The sequence below is a fragment of the Sinocyclocheilus grahami genome, unplaced genomic scaffold, assembly GCF_001515645.1.
Source record: "Sinocyclocheilus grahami isolate Dianchi unplaced genomic scaffold, SAMN03320097.WGS_v1.1 scaffold1383.1, whole genome shotgun sequence".
NCBI classification, from domain to species: Eukaryota; Metazoa; Chordata; class Actinopteri; order Cypriniformes; family Cyprinidae; genus Sinocyclocheilus; species Sinocyclocheilus grahami.
The window spans coordinates 201423-219534 of record NW_015506562.1 but is presented as its reverse complement, the minus strand read 5'-3'; the positions used below and the strand labels follow the sequence as shown (position 1 = coordinate 219534).

At 37.6% G+C, this 18112-nt stretch overlaps 1 protein-coding gene across 1 annotated transcript in view; it reads left to right on the top strand.

The window, feature by feature from the left end:
* Positions 1-6: 6 nt before the first annotated feature.
* LOC107569816 (cysteine-rich motor neuron 1 protein-like) overlaps positions 7-18112 on the top strand; it is a 62542-nt gene continuing 44436 nt past the window's right edge. Inside the window, exons 1-5 of the mRNA XM_016255972.1 lie at positions 7-289; positions 329-510; positions 9652-9804; positions 11459-11614; positions 11794-11949. Coding sequence (XP_016111458.1) covers positions 210-289; positions 329-510; positions 9652-9804; positions 11459-11614; positions 11794-11949 — 727 coding nt within the window. The 5' untranslated portion in view covers positions 7-209. The remainder of the gene's footprint in view (positions 290-328; positions 511-9651; positions 9805-11458; positions 11615-11793; positions 11950-18112) is intronic.

Below are 18112 nucleotides of genomic sequence, written 5' to 3'. Positions count from 1 at the left end.
ATCATCATCATCATCATCATCATCATCATCCTCACTGTAACAGCTTTACGAGCACATTTCACTCACTGGAAACCTGTGTCATTCCCAGCGAGGATCGTAAAGCTGAAAGTCTGTGGGAAGTTTGTTGAGCACTGTAGTCTCGTTTTGGATTTATTTGGGTCTGCGAGCTCGTGTTGGAGACTCTGTGAACTTCATCAAAGCGCGTCACGATGTGTCGCCAGAGTTTGCTGTGGCTTCTCGGTGTGCTGGGCTTCTGCGCTCGGGCGCTCGGGGCTCGGGAATGCGTACCGTGCGCGCTGCGCTCCTGCCCGCTCGTCGGCGCGCTCGGGTGCGGTTCGGCCCGGGTTCTGGCCCGTGACCCGTGCGGCTGCTGCGAGCGGTGCTCTCGGCTGGAGCTGGAGCTGTGCGGCGGGCCGGACTGGACTCTGGGCTACTGCGGATCCGGCCTCACCTGCGCGGCGCTCAACGGAACCGGACCGGCGCGCATACCTGAGACGGGTGTCTGCAGAGGTCAGTGACGGGCGTGAGCTTCAGCTCGAGTTCATGACACTGAAAGCATGTTTATAAAGCATGTAAGACCACCCATGGCGAGGGTTGTTGGTCTTTTGCAGTGTTTGGAAATGTTTCTCTAGTTTGGCTTCTTGCGCATCGCCTCGTGATTGATTGAGGTGGTCGATTGATTCTGTACTGAGTTGGTTACTGTGACAGTACCATGGTTAAGCAATATGTACCATGATATTGATTGATATGTACTATAGCAAATGGTACTCCAAGAATACCATGGTATTGCCATAGTTACTTGTCCAAAATACTTTAGTATTGCCATGGTACATGTCCAAAAAAAAAACATGGTATTTGCCATAGTGTGTCCGAAATACTATAGTATGGCGATGGTACATGTCTAAAAACATGGTATTGCCATAGTTCCTTGTTCAAAATACTATAGTATCACCATGGTACACATCCTTGGTATTTGCCATAGAATGTCCAAAATACTATAGTATTGCCATTATATATATCTGGCCTAATGGTTAGAGAGTCGGACTCATAACCCTAAGGTTGTGGGTTCGAGTCTCGTACCGGTAGGGATTGCAGGTGGGGGGAGTGAATGTACAGCGCTCTCTTCCACCTTCAATACCACGACTGAGGTGCCCTTGAGCAAGGCACCGAACCCCCAACTGCTCCCCGGGCACTGCAGCATAGAATGACTTCCCACTGCTCTGGGTGTGTGTTCACGGTGTGTGTGTGTGTTCACTGCTGTGTGTGTGCACTTTGGATGGGTTAAATGCACTAATTCCTAGTATGGGTCACCATACTTGGCCACATGTCACTTCACTTTATTGTATATGTACAAAAAAAAAAAGCATGGTGTGTCATAGTATGTCCGAAATATTATATATATGTCGAAAAACATGGTATTGCCATAGTTCCTTGTACAAAATACAAAAAAATTGTGGTATTGCCATGATACCATATCCAGAAAATAATACCATGGTACTTTTGGTACTTTTTAGTTAGTTTACACTTATTTTGATTCCCATTTTGTTACTATGAGGTTTATAACATCCAAATTGTGAAATAATCAAGTTATTCATAAGATTTGCTCAGTTAATATGAACCTAGGTTCAGCATTCAAGTCTAAATTCTCATTCAGTTCGTAACTCATTGATTTAATAATGACGCTGATGTAACTGCACGAGATGATTTGGCTCACGACTGACCGCAGTGCTGTGATTTGATTTATGATGTGATGTTAGGCTCCTGTCCAAGAGTTTAGTCAGCAAAAAGTCATAATTGCATGCTGGAGCTGGACTTTCTCCAGGTCTAAACACTTGGATTGCTCCGGACGGCTGAGCGAAAGCAGAAGTCGGTCTGTGGGAAGGTTCCGGAGCTCAATTAGCCCTCGTCTTCATCTTCCTCCTGTGGGGTCTGTGATTCATCCCAAGGGATCGCGTCCTTGATTGGGTTTCATTTACTAGGCAGTGTAGGGGTTAATTCCTTCACAAATGATCCCCTTTGAAAGAGTCTTAAAGAGTTAGTTCACCCAAAAATAAATATAAGCCCATAAATTACTCACCCACAAGTCATCCTAGCTGTATATGACTTTCTTCTTTCAGACGAATCCAGTCGGAGTTATATTAAAAATGTCTTCGTTCGATGCGTTTTTGTTACAAAAATATCCATATTCAAAATGTAATAATCACTTTAATGTAGCTTGCGCCAGCAGTTGTACACAGAAGCAGCTCCGGGAGCATGACGTATGAGTTCAGTGCTGCGCATGAGTCTCGTGAAAACCAATGTTTGTTAACAGCAGCAAAGGAAGCAAAGTTTCCTTACTTTAGCAAAGGAGAACCAGTCTCCTCTTGGCTTATATCGAAATCCTCCGACATTCTTCTTTACAAATCCTCGTTTTGTACTTCTAATTCATGACCCATTGTTTTGTTTTGATCTTTCCGTTGCGTTTCCACGTTGCGTCACTTCTGAACAGCGCATGCGCAACGCCGACCTCATACGTCATGCTCCCAGAGCTGCTTCCGTGTACAACTGTTGGCGCAAGCTACATTAAAGTGATTATTACGTTTTGAATATGGATATTTTTCTTACAAAAACGCATCGATTCGCTACAGGAGGCCTTTGTTCACCCCCCCGGAGCCGTGTGAGACACTTTTTTTTTTATGGATGGGCGCTTTTTATTTAACTTATTTTGGACTGATGCATGCAACCCCCGCTGAGTGCCATTAAACAGCTTGAAAGATCAAAGACCATTTTTTATATAACTCCGACTGGATTCATCTGAAAGAAGAAAGTCATATACACCTAGGATGCCTCAGGGGGCGAGTAATTTATGGATTAATTTTCATTTTTGGGTGAACTTACCCTTTAATGGATGCTGTGATTGAGTTTGTCTGCGGGAAAATTAGGCTGCATTTTTTTTTTGAGCATGTCAAAAATGTGAGGTTAATAATGATTGTCATTTTCCAGCCACTGATTAACCAGCATCTCTTTAGCATAGTAATACATTATTCATGATTGTCATCACGTTAATTACCTCTTCCCCCCATTAGCAAAGAAATTAATGAGGCTATTTATATTCTGACATGGCAGAAGGCGAATGGAAGACATGAAAATGAAAAGAGCTTGTTGAATATTGAATATCAGTCTTTTTTGGGGTACATCCATTTGTCATACGCTCTTGAAAATAAAGGTTCCCATCACTGAGGTTTCCATGATTAGAGGAGAAAGAATAATGTACAGTATGTGGAAAATAATGTGTTTTTTGAACCTTAAACCTCATAAACTAATTTCATTACACCAAATACACAAAATAATGTTCTTTTTAGCAACATCATATGACCGCTTTAACATCCATGGAACTTTTCTACTGCAAAAATGGTTTGTTAGATTATTAAAATATTCTTCACACTAAGAAAAAATGGTTCTTGTGAATAAAGGAAAAATAAAGATTCTTGATTGGCATTGATGGTTCCATGAAGAACCTTGGAACATCCATGGAAACAGTGCACAAACGTTTCTTTAGATTATTAAAATGTTCTTCAAAAGGTTCTTCAACACTCTTAAAGATAAAGGTTTCAAAGGAGGTTTTCGCAATAATGCCATAGAAGAACAAATTTTGGTTCCCCAAATAGGCTTTCTTAAAAGAATAATTTTTCTTAGTGTTAAGAACATTTTAATAGTCTAAATAAGCTTTTTTTCCACTATAAAGAACCTTTTGTCCAGTGGAAAGGTTCCATGGTTGTTAAAGGTTCTTCATGGAACCACAGATGCCAGCCTGTTTTTTTTTTTAAAGTGTGTAGATTTTGGTTGTACACCGTCAGAATATTTGCACAGCATTTATGGATTTGTTAGTTATGATGATAATTTTCTGCAGTTTATTCTGTTCTATAAACAAAACCTGCAAATGTGCTAATTAACAATCTCTGCATCATCAGTATTGCATATTTAAAGCTACAGTGCGTTATTTCAGCACGACTAGAGTCTCCAAACAGAATAATGACTGTTTTCGAACAGGTTTCCCAAACACTGGTCCAGTATGAATGCATCTTAGCAGTTCAATCACTGTCAGTCCGAACGGCTGATTTCAGAAGTCTCAGAGACTTCCTCTGAGGTCAGTCCTTGATGTCAGCTGTCTGGATGCCAAGAAAAACTGTCTCCATGTCCTTCTGTTTACCTTTTTATACAGATAAAATATCAGCTTCCCACATTTGACCGTAACTAGTATAAGAGAAACCACACTAGTGAGGAGTACGCAACATGTTTGCTATCAACCTTCTTGAAACTGATTAAACTAGTTATCATGTGGACTTTAGATAACAACACTAGACCAGACTGTTTTTATTACAGACTAATCTGCATTCAACAAGTACGTTTCTGGGGGGAAATCATAGTATTGCCATAGTACCATATCCAGAAGACCTTTGATAATATCATGGTACTTTTTAGTTAGTGGAAAAACCTTTACACTTATTTGGATTCCCATTTTGTATAATACCTTTTCCAAAATTATGTAGTATTGTCATGGTACATCTCCAAACACATAGTATTGCCCCAAAATATTACAGTATTGTCATGGCACATCTCCAAAATCATAGTATTGCCCCAAAATACTACAGTATTGTCATGGCATATTGTCCACGTTTTTTTTTTCATCGCTGTTGTTGTAATGTATTGGGAAGCCAGAAAGCGCATCCATCAACAGAAACATATATTAGCCGAACCCTATTTGTTTTACGTGTTATTTACAGCATGTATATTACAGATGCTTTGTCAGATTTAAGTTGAACCGCGGTCCTAGTGCGTGGAGAACTGTATGGTTCGATTTTTTTCCGCGAACCGTTCCACCCCTATTCCAAAAACATGGTATTGCCCCCAAAATACTATAGTACTGTATTGTCATGGCACATGTCCAAAAACATAGTATTGCCATAGTGCCATGTCCAGTAGACCATTGTTTGACCATTGAGTTTTTAGTTGGTAGAGACACTTTTACACTTCTTTTGATTCGCAGTTTGTTGCTGTGATGTCCAGATGTCAAGTGATCCAAAATTAGACTTTTAAATTAGACTTTGGACAGCTGTTTTTATTAGAGACAGGAAAGTAAGTTTCCTGTGTTTATTCATCCTTCTGGATTTTCTAGTTTGATCCAGACTCTGTTTGGTAAACCTGTGCAGATAAACACAAACCGGTCTCTGATCGGTAGACGTGAACAGATGTGCTGTGTGGGCGCCAGTGTTCGGGGTCGTGTGAAAATATGAAAATATCCTCGCAGGAAGTATTCAAGTGGAAAAGACGTTGGCGGAGCGGATCATTCTGAGGTGACAGGAAATAATAGGGAAGGTTTTGGCAGGGTGTTCGACGGCTGGTTTGAAAAGCCTGTTTGTGATGGCGCTGTCTGCGTGAGAAGAACTGCGGTGCAGTGCACATGGGTTTCCACAAACTGGACATTTCTGTGCCAAATGCACCAATATCTGACTGATTTGGTTTCAGTGCTCAGTCATGTCTAAGAACAAGGTTACTGTATTAGCCAGTTTGTGCCTCATAATAAATAAAAAAAACATGTTATACCTCAATTGACAGTGAGATCAATCAACGACAGTGAGATCAACATCTACTCTCACTGAAGATCTGTTTTTATTTCTCCTTGGGACTTTTAGAATAAACATCTCTGCCCCCAAATACTATAGTATTGCCATGGTACATGTGCAAAAACATGGTATTGCCCCAAAATACTGTAGTATTGCTATGGTACATGTGCAAAAACATGGCCTAGCCCCAAAATACTATAGTATTGCTGTGGTGCATGTGCGAAAACATGGCATAGCCCCAAAATACTATAGTATTGCCATGGTACCACTCCAAAAACATGGCATAGCCCCAAAATACTATAGTATTGCCATGGTGCATGTGCAAAAACATGGCCTAGCCCCAAAATACTATAGGATTGCTGTGGTGCATGTGCAAAAACATGGCCTAGCCCCAAAATACTATAGTATTGCCATGGTACATGTGCAAAAACATGGCATAGCCCCAAAATACTATAGTATTGCCGTGGTGCATGTCCAAAAACATGGCATAGCCCCAAAATACTATAGTATTGCTGTGGTGCATGTCCAAAAACATGGTATTGCCCCCAAATACTATAGTATTGCCATGGTACCACTCCAAAAACATGGCATAGCCCCAAAATACTATAGTATTGCTGTGGTGCATGTCCAAAAACATGGTATTGCCCCCCAAAATACTATATTATTGCCATGGTACATGTGCAAAAACATGGCCTAGCCCCAAAATACTATAGTATTGCCATGGTACCTCTCCAAAAACATGGCATAACCCCAAAATACTATAGTATTGCTGTGGTGCATGTCCAAAAACATGGTATTGCCATCAAATACTATAGTATTGTCATGGTACATGTCAAAAAATCATGGTATTTCCATAGTACCTTGTCCAAAAATTCAAATTTTGTTACTGTGAGGTTTATAATGTCCAAATTGTCAAATAATCCCAAATTAAACTTTAGATAGCAGTACTGTTTTATTAGAGTCTAAGAATGTGGTTACTGTACTAGCCAGTACAGTTGAGTTTGGGCCTCATAATAAATCAAAAAACACGTTATACCTCAATAGTTTCTCCTAGACGACAGTGAGATCAATGGGAGAGTTGAGTTGATTTCCACATCTACTCTCACTGTAGGTCTGTTTTTATTTCTCCTCAGGACTTTTCGAGTAGAAATGCATCTCTATTGCGTCTCCTGAACAGTTTTCTTCTGGTTAGATTGGTGAGCGTTTGTGAGCCAAGCCCCAGGAGAGCATCATGGGGGACCATAGGAGCTGCTGAAGCCGCTTTGTCTTTGTTTATTCACATGTGGCGGGCTTGGGGGGTCTTCAGCCAGAACCTAGACTTATTTAACACACATGCGGATGGCAGAGGAAAAGCACAGAGATTCACGTGAAGGACATGGAGTCCAGGAGAGCTCACGAGAAACCTGAGGAAGAAAGACTGGAGCTGTTTTTAGTGTAGGACAATTCTGTTACTCAGAGGTTTCTCTTTCTCATTTACATCAAGAGTCAGTTTTGCCTCAGATGTTCTCAGTGGGATTTTTTCTCATTGGGGTTTTATCGTTAGTATAGATTAGTTTACATAACAGGTTTATTAGCCTATGATTAACTGAAACTAAAATGAAAACCATACAAATTTTTACTTGATACAAAATAAGTATTAACCAAATTAAAGTAAAATATTGTAAAAATATTTAAAAGGAAGTAAACACTGTAACCAACAGGGCACTCAGTATTCTGGGAAGTTTGTGTGCATTGGGAATCATATTATTTCAAATAAAGCCAAGATAACACTCATTTTACATACAGCACACAGTGAAAATGACATGAATATGACAGCGGGCAAATGCATAAAGCGCAGCATAATTTGAAATCAGTCACGAGTTTAAAGTTTGTCGATCGCGGGTCTCCAGTGAAGAACTCTCCTCCTGTCCGTATTCAATTCGCACGGACCGACCGTCACGCAGAGAACCCGCGATCATGCAGGTCACATGCACACTTCACAAGATCTCAACTAGATTCGAGTAAGTCTGCAAGGTTTGTGAAATTAAATGTTCATTAGTCATTCAAAGATTTGTTTAAATTATATAAATGCGTATTTGCGGAATGCTGACGGCAAACGAGAAAGTATTATACTTAGCCTTTAATAATATTAAATCAATCGTTAGAATACTTTTTTGTATACAATTTAATTCCTTTGTTTAACAGTTCTATCTGATTATTAGACTTCTATCCGTGTTAGACAGAACTGAATGACAACAGCGAACAAGAGGGAGAATGAACGAGGTGGTCTCGGCTCGATTGAAAACGAACTCTGGAGCGGTTCGGTTGTTGTGAGAAAGCAATCCGATCTAACGGACCAACGAACCAGGCTACATCACAATGCTTATTAGGTAATTACGTAAGATCCGTGAAAAGCATTAGCTTTGTTGTTTTGCTAATACTTCAAAATGAAGCTGTGAATGTCTGTGGGTGAGCACGTCTTCGCCATTCAAAATAAAAAAGCGCACTTTTTAATTTTATAATGCCGTTTTTATGTCTCTTCTGCTTAGTAGGTGCATTTTAAAAATATTTTCCCGATGAATCCTGGACTCCTGCTCAAAATTATAAATTAATATAAGGACAGCTACAAAAAAAAACAAAAAAACAACCCGCGAAGCTGTTGTCGACAGCCGTGACAAATAAGCGGAATCTCGGAAAATAAACCGTGGAACATTGACCAATGAGACAACAGTTTACTCGCGCGTGACTTGTATTAACAAATTTGGTTCGTTTAGAAACTTTGCCGTGTGAAAGCGAACCGCACCAAGAATAAAAAGCAACATAATCATTTTAATCCCTGTTTTGGAACAAAGCTATCGATCTACAGGTGTGAAAGAACCCTAAAAGTCTGACGCGCCGTCAAAATAAAAGTCCCGCCTCGAACACATCGGCCAAACAGAAAAACATATCGCCCGATGCCGATATTTGAAAAATGGCAGATATCGGCCGATATATCGGTCGACCACTAATAGACATATTAAAAAAATAAATAAAAAATCACTCAATAAAATTACTAAAACTAAAAGTGAAAACAGTCTAAATCAAAATATTAACAAAAACTATAATAGTATATCAGTGATACTAAAATAGCACTGTTAAGTTCAGTACCTACTAGTGTTATTTTAGTATTATTTATATACTATTATAGTATTTATTAATATTTTGAATTAGCTTTTATTTTTATATTTATTTTTTATTTAAATTTTAGTTTGTTTTAATAATATTTTTGTGCTTTTATGAAATTATTTCTATTTAGATTTAATTTATTATTAAAATAATGGTTTTATTTCAGTTTAGTTTTAGAAATGTTAGTACTTCAGCTTAAATGTATTTTATTTGACCTAGTTGCCACGGCAACATTTCTAATTTTCGTTTGGTTTTACTTGAAGTACTAAAATAACTAAAACTATCAACTAAAACCAATAAATGAATATTTAAATAACTGACAAAAACACACAATAAAATTGCTTAAAATTTAACTAAAAATAAAGTGAAAACAGAAAATATGAATGTTATTACGTGTATAGTTTACTAAGGTGTTATTTTAACATTATTCGTATACTATGATTGTATTTATTCATATTTCTAAATTAGCTTTTTTATGTTTTCAGTTTTTATTTAAATTGTGCTTTTTAAAAATTATTTCTATTTAGCTTTAATTTATTTTTTATTCCAGTTTAGTTGTAGTTATTTTAGTACTTCAACTTATTTTATTTCAGTTATTTGCCAAGGCAACGTTTCTAATTTTTATTCATTATGTTTGAATACTTGACCTACATTAGATGTGAAGCTTTTAAATGAAGGTAAATCTGAGAACAACAGGCGCAAGTCTCCGCTTTCTCTTCATCTCACTGCTGTCTAGGAGAAACAATTGAGAGATCTTTCCAGGCACAACAATGTTAAAGCGTCTCTGTTTGGCGCCATTCTGTGGAACGAAAGCAAACAAATCTCAGCGACAGCCGAGACGGAGACAAAACATCCCTGACAAACGAGTCTGGTTACCATGGTAACGCTGTCTTCTTCTCCGCAGCGGTACCCGACGCGACGGATGCAGACGAGCGCTGCCCGCTGGTGAGCGGCTGTGAGAGCGTGGATGGAGAGTGTGTGTGTGAATCCAAACACTCCTGCATCCAGACCTACAGCTTTCCCGACAGAGACGCATGCGTGCATGCTGGGAAAACAGGTGCGTATGTCACCCTCTAAATAACAGGGCTTCCATGGGTCCTTTGTGGGTTTGATCAAATTCAAGGCATAACGAGTCTTAAATAGTATAACAAAAGTTAAAATATACAAAAAATGGCCAAGCAAATTTGCTAAAATATTATACATACGTGCATATATATTTTCTACCAATATATATATATTTTTATATTTTTGAAAATATATTTTAAAAATATAAATTAATTTTTTTAAAAAGCATTTAAAAATTAATTTTGCCCTCCATACATTTTAATCCAAGAAAATACATTCACACACGTCACATTTGAAGAAAAACTGTTAACACATGTGAGCATATAACACGTTTGAATAAAAATAAATTATGAAGTCTAAATGTAGGCTTTTTAAATATATTTTGGTATATGAAGGTTGAAACTAAATATATTTTCAATTTTTTAAAATATATTTCATTGAGCTTCATTGTTTACAACATATATTTAAAATATATTTTGGGCAGAAAAAAAATATATTTTGCCATATGGGTCAATTTGGGGATGGAAAAACAGCATGGTGATATGGATATGTGAATATTAAACTTCAAAAAGCTATGATTCAATTAAATAAATGTGAACGCTGCACGTTTCAAAGTCAAAACATGGCGCTGTTGTGTTTTTAGAGCAGTTCGCAGTCAGTGAATCCTGCACATTTATGTCTAATGATTGCTTATTGATGCACCTTTGATGAATTTACAGTGTTTACTTTATGGTTTTTAGATGGTTGTAAGATGCATATTTTATGTGTCTCATCTTTTTGAATGAGTAGCTTAAGTAGTAAAGCATAGACATTTCAAAATAAGAGTCCTACTGTATTTCGGGCTTGTCATTGATTAAAAGTCACTCATTATGCTTTTTTTTTGGTATTTATAATTGGTATTTTGGTTCCCATATTTGTCTGGTATTTTTGAATGAGCAACTGGAAGTAGTAAAGTATAGATATTTCAAAGTAAGAGTCCCTATATAATTTAGTAATGTTTACGATTAAAAGTGCCTCATTATGCATAAAATCTTTTTAAAATTGTATGTATTTATTTCTTTTTTGGTTATTATTGATGTTTTGGTTCCCATATTTCTCTCATCTTTTTGAACGAGCAGTCGGAAGTAGTAAAGATAAACATTTCAAAATAAGAGTCCCAGTGTATTTCAAGCTTGTTTATGATTAAAAGCCCCTCATTATGTATAAATCTTTTTTTCTAATTATAATTAGTATTTTGGTTACACAATAAACAGTATCTGGCATTTAAATCAACTCTGAACCGATCCATCACAGGAAAGAAAGACTAAGAACATTATTTAACACATTGAACATATAGATTTTATTAGTATCGGCACAATAATCTTTTTATTGCCTTTCTTTTCATTGCGTTCAGATTAGAACACGTCCCAAAATAGACATGTGCGTAGCTCTTCTGGGACGTGTTTTAACAGGTTTATTCATGATATATCTTTACGTAAACTATCGTGTTACATCGTTTATGTTCAGCATAAAGTTATTTGAACCTAAATGTATTTAAATTCATTGAACCAGAAATGCGTCCAAGTTGCGATTTATACGCTGCATTATTCATGGTCTGTTAATCATCACTAGCCTGTGTTTGACCTGTAACTCTCTGTGTTTCTCAGGTTCTCTCCGTCACAGACACAGGTTTGTGGGTCCCGTGAACCCGGCGTGTGTGTTTTCTGGCTGCAATCTGACGGCCGACGGCTGTGTTTGTTCGTCTCAGAGCTGCGACGATCACTTCACGTACGCCAACCACAGTCAGTGCCAGCGAGCCGCAGGTAACGCAGCGTTTCCAACGCATTCACACTGAACAGGACGCTTGAAACGCGTCTGATGTACAGTGCAGATCAAAATTAGAGAACGACCTACAATGTCCGTTGCGATTTATACGCTGCATTATTCATGGTCTGTTAATCATCACTAGCCTGTGTTTGACCTGTAACTCTGTGTTTCTCAGGTTCTCTCCGTCACAGACACAGGTTTGTGGGTCCCGTGAACCCGGCGTGTGTGTTTTCTGGCTGCAATCTGACGGCCGACGGCTGTGTTTGTTCGTCTCAGAGCTGCGACGATCACTTCACGTACGCCAACCGCAGTCAGTGCCAGCGAGCCGCAGGTAACGCAGCGTTTCCAACGCATTCACACTGAACAGGACGCTTGAAACGCGTCTGATGTACAGTGCAGCTCAAAATTAGAGAACGACCTACAATGTCCTAAATTTCAAGGTCACTGTTTAGTCCCATTTGAAGTTATCCTAACAGGAGTTAGCGTATTAGCATATTTCATAAATTAATTGTATTCTGAAGCACAGTAAATGAGATATTTGAAAAAGAACTCTGATCAAAATTAGAGAACACTTACAGATACCTCCCAGTTATTGGTGTGAATCTGGCACCTGGTGCTAATTTCATTAATTATATTTCTGGCAGCATTCCTCTAATTTTCACTGAGATTGAAAGATGGCGGGTTGCTCTAAAGTGACTGAAACCCTGCGACAGGAGGCGGTCCAGATGAAGGCCAAAGGGATGACACTTTCAGAAACTGGTCGTTCCAAATCTGTAATTTCTTGAATATTGCAGCTTTGCAATGACTCTAATTCATTCAAGGACTCTGTTCCCCTTTCAGGCTCTGTCTTTACATTTATTTTGAAAGATGAAGCTGGTGATTATGGTAAGGGGCGTTACATTTCCGACGCGTGCTTGTGGTGTTCGGCCAATCACAATGCACTGGGTCAGCTGGCCAATCAGAGCAGACTGCGCTTGTCGGAAGGAGGGGCTTTGTAGAAAACGAAGCGTTTGAGAGAGGCGGGGCATAGAGGACCTACAATAATGTACAGTATTTGAAAAATAATGTGTTTTTTGAACATTAAAGCATGTCAACATATTCTGTTACACCAAATAATGATCTTTAAAAAAGCATCATATGACCCCTTTAAGACAAATGCACGAGAGGATAATGCAGAGACTCTCAGTGGGGAATCGGTTCAGCACTGCAGCTGGAATTGCTCATCAGTTCAACATGTTAGTATAACAGTGGCATACCCACAGCTAATATAACTTCAAATTTTAAGCGATGAAGATGAATAGATTGTTCTAAATCAGTATTTATAGATTGTTCTCTAATTTTGGTCTCCACTGTAGATGAAGGCTTCCAAACATGTGCACACAGCTAACAGGGAGTGTTCTCACAACTTTCACTAACGTTTGTTAAAAGTTATATTAACGTTTGGACAAAACGTTCTTAAAGTAGCGTTTATGGAATGCTCTTATGATGTCATTTGTACTCGTTGGATGTTCTAAGAAACGTTTTTGCAACCTTTAAATAACGTTCTAATCACAACAAGAAAACTGTGCGTTTTAATGTTCTTAGAATATTGAAAATAAACGCTCAAATAACGTTCTATTTTGGGTGAAAATGAAGTTGGTAGAATGTTATAAGAAACATTTTTGTAACCTTTAAATAACGTTCTAATCAAAACTGGACTTTTCAACATTTTAGAAACATTTCAAAACAACGCTCCCACTACCTTTTAATTAATTAATATAAGTTACATTTGTTACACATCAGGATCTCGCCTTTGAAAATGAGCGTGAATCATCAGCAAAAGCATGATATTATAATATAAATGTACATTATTTTTAAGTTATAAAAGGCTCTACCGACTGTTGTAATTTTGTTGCAGTTATTTTACTATCAATGAGATACTACTATAGTTTTTTATTAGTAGTTAGAAGATGTCTATGTAATTTTTATTAATGTTTGTTTCAGTTTTAGTTATTTTAGTAGATGAAGCCAAACTAGATTAACATGAGAAATGTTTCTGAATGTAGCTGTGAATCAGTCATTTTGTATTTTATTTTGAGTAACAATGCAAGCATAAACCTGATGAACTGGACTATCTACTGGAAGAATAGTTTATTCTGATTATGAATAATCTCAGATAGCATTTCTTATGGGAAACTCTGGATTAAGAATATTTAAGAAACAAACAAATGCAAATGGCAGAAGATTGATGGATCTTTGAATTCTGTGCAAATTTTCTGCAAAGCAACAATTAATATTATGAATAATTGTAATTTTATGTTGCTGTTGGCACTGTTTTATTGAAGCAATAAAGCCACTGTGGGTAATTTTACTATGATTTTACCTGATGTAAACTTTTACCGTGGTCTAATAATCCCATCTAATAATCCCTCTCACCCAAACATACATTACCATCAACAAATTTGTGTTTTAAAAAAATTAATAATTAAATAAATCCTTTTTTTCATCATGTATGCATTAAATTGATCAAAAGTGAGAGTAAAGACATGTATAATGTTACAGAAGATGTCTATTTCAAATAAATGCTGTTCTTTTGAACTTTCTGTTCATCTGTGAATCCTGAAAAATAAAATGCATCACAGTTTACACAAAAATATTAACGTTTTCAGCATTGATAATAATCAGAAATGTTTCTGGAGCAGCAGATCAGCATATTATACTGATTTCTGAAGATCATGTGACACTGAAGACTGGAGGAATGATGCTGAAAATACAGCTGCACATCACAGATATACATTACAGTTTAACACATATTCACATAGAAAACAGGTGTTTTGAATTATAATAATATTTCACATTTTTGCAGTATTTTTGATCAAATAAAAGCAGCCTCTGTGAGCTGAAGAGACTTTAAACCGAGACAGATCTGCGACTCATTCCAGCGATACAGTAAGCTGGGTTTCTCAGCGTTTGTCTCCTTGCGTTCAGTGACGCCCCTTCAGCAGCCAAACACTGAGCGCCGCTTGTGTGCGATTACTCAAGCGCACATCTGTTGATCATTAGCTTGTTTGCGTGAGTGTCCGAGTGGGATGTGAGTGTCTGTTTGTTATCAACGCACAAGTGTGTAGCTTATATAACAGACCCGTCCCTGAAAACCAGGTTTCCGCCACATACGGCGCACATGTGATCAGGTATCTGGTTTTATCCTTGACTAAAGGAGATTCACACGTGTTCTCAGTCAGAAATGCCCCATACACCATATCTGAGAACAAAAAAAATTAATTAATAAATAAATATAATATTTATACATTTCAGATATATTTGAAAATATGCAAAAATGGCCAAAAATATATATTTCCATAAATATATTTTCTACCTATTGTTTTGTATATTTCTAAAAATATGTTTTAAAAATATACTTTTAATATATATATTTTGCCCTCCATATATTTCGGTTTCAAAATATGTTTAGGTAAATATATTTTCTACAAATTTATTTTTTGGCCATTTTTTTGTATATTTTCAAAAATATTCTCTGCTGAACTGAAAGTCCTGGATGAATCAGGACAAAGGGGTTTCTGTAAACACGGCGCTGCTGAGAAAACTGTAGCACTGTGAAAAATAAAAAAACAGTTCCACTTCTGTGTGACCAGAGCCACCGGTTAATGACCCGACCCTGCCACATTTACACTTCAAATAACAGACTCAAGTGCATTGCTAGATAATAAGTGCATTGCTCTATAAAACACAAAAGCACTTTTTACACTACAGCAAAAAATATATATTTTCAAATTTCTAAATATTTGCTCAAATATATGTACATAAATATATTATATATTTTTGGCTATTTTTATGATCATTTTGAAAGTATATTTTAAAAATATAAATATATAGATATTTTTAAAGCATTTAAAATGATATTTTTCCCTCCATATATTTCTGTTTCAAAATATGTTTAGGTAAATATGTTTTCTACCAATATATTTTTTGGCAAATTTTTTTTTTTTTTTAACACATTTTAAAAATATGAATATGTATTTTTAAAGCATTAAAAAAAAAAAATGTGTATATATATATATATATATATATATATATATATATATATATATATATATATATATCGTGTTAAAGTGATTGTGGCGAACTTAGTTGTTGATTTCCAACATGCTTTTAATCATTTACTCACTTTCATGTGAATTCTAAACCTGTATGCTGTTATTTTTCCATTGCAGCACAACATCATTTTAGTTCTTATGCATAAGTCAACGTCCAGCAGGCTTTTGAGGAATGTTTATCTCTCGATCGTCCATTGTATTGCATTACATTGTTTTAAAACTACAGAGCTTTTTATAATACAACTAAGCATTTAATATTATGTCAATGTTATGTAATAATTAACATTATATCATCTATGCAATAAAATGCCTGTTAGGCATCATAAAACTAGTCCACATTGACTCATGCTGTATATTTCGTGTCTTCTGAAGTCATGCAATGGCTTTTTAACGCATGTGGTCACGATGAAGTGTCATGTGAATAAGAGTTGCGTAAAGATACGTCAGAATTTCTCCTTTTGTGTTTCACAGAAGCCACAGTTGCCTCGGTCTGGTTGTATTTTGGATGCTTGTCCTCTGTGTGTTCACAGAAAGGCCATGCAAGGTTTGGCCGGGGCCCCGGGGCCGAGCGACTGGCTCTAATGCCGTTAATCTGGAACTGAGCCACAACTGTGTCATAAACTCATATCACCCTCAGTGCAAAGTACTGAATGTTAAGAGCAAGCTCTACTGCATTTCATTCACCACTGTTGAAGTTCTCGAGGGAGGTCGAGAAGATGTGATTAATTTGGTGCTGCTTTGAGATTTGTTCTCACTATAAAAGTGTTTAATTAAATTGCCACTACATCTCAGAGAAGCCAAGCTGAAGTCAGTCGTTCAGTAGCTGTCAGCGGGAATAAGTAGCCATTGCACTTTTGTTACTGTGGGTTTTGTTTTCCTTAAAGGAACAGTTCACCCAACATAACAATTTACTCTCCCTGAGGCCATCCAAGATTAGGATGAGTTTGTTTCTTCATCAGATTTGGAGAAATGTAGCATTGAATCAGTGTCTCAGCAATGGATGCTCTGCAGTGAATGGGTGCCGTCAGAATGAGAGTCCAAACAGCTGATAAAAACATCACAAGTTATCCACACCACTCCAGTTCATCAGTTAATGTCTTGTGAAGCCAAAAGCTGCATGTTTGTAAGAAGCAAATCCATCAAGACGTTTTAACTTTAAACTGTAACTCTATCCATAATAATGTTTCCTCCAGTGAAAAAGTCCATCTCCTGTTTTCCTCTTACATTAAAATCCAGCCACATATTTGTTTAGAGCTGTTTTGTCTTGTAAATAGTGCTTGATCTGTGCAAATTTCTCTCCTGATTCAGATGAGATGACTTTTTCACTGGAGTAAGCGTTATTATGGACTTGTATTTTAGCTGGAGGTAGGGCTGCACGATAAATATCGCACAATATTTAATGCGCATCTCGTCAGTAAAGCCGGTTCTGTAATCAGCGGTAAATCTCTACACGTGCGTGCTTTCACGTGGAGCAGCATTAACTACACAGAGCCGTTGTTCACTGACAAGCTGCGCAAAACCACGATCATATTTTGCGCATGTTTTGCGAAGCTTGTCAGTGAACAACAGCTCTGTGTAGTTAATGCTGCGCCACGTTAAAGCACGCACCGGCTTTACTGACGAGATGCGCATTAAATATTGTGCGATATTTATCGTGCAGCCCTAGCTGGAGGCAACAGTTTGATGTTAAAAATGTCTTAATGATGGATTTGTTTATTTTGTCTTCTCCAGACATTAACTGATGGACGGGAGTGGTGTGTATTATTAGGGCCTTTCGCACCGCTTTAGTTCCAGAACTAAATGTACGGTACTAAAGTACTGGGACGATTTTGCGCAAACTATTTCCCAGTACCATTTAAAGGGTTGCATTCGCACCGAGAGTGTGTACTAATAAGTGACATAAGCCGGTCGACAGCGTCGTCATTTGTGCACGGTGTTCAACAACAGAAACGAAGAAGAACAACGTTAACAACAGGAGGATGGAGGACGCTGTGATCGGAGCTGTGTGTGTTTGTTGTGTCTCGCGGGTTTCACAATAATGGACATGGAAAGTCGACGTATACGTAAAGCGATTGAAAGAACGGAATCGAGGACTAAGAATCTCCAACGACAGCCGGCAGTGCTACATTTGCTACAAGTGCCTGCACTTCAGCGTCCGTCCATCTATCGCTGTTCTCCATACTTGCGAAATAAGTTGATGTGAGAGTGTGAGAGTGTGTGAGAGTGTGTGTGAGTGAGAGTGTGTGTGTGTGAGTGTGTGAGAGTGTGAGAGTGTGAGAGTGTGAATGTGAGTGTGAATGTGAGTGTGAGTGTGAGTGAGAGAGTGTGAGTGAGAGTGTGTGAGTGAGTGTGTGAGTGAGTGTGAGAGTGTGTGAGAGTGTGAGTGAGTGTGAGAGTGTG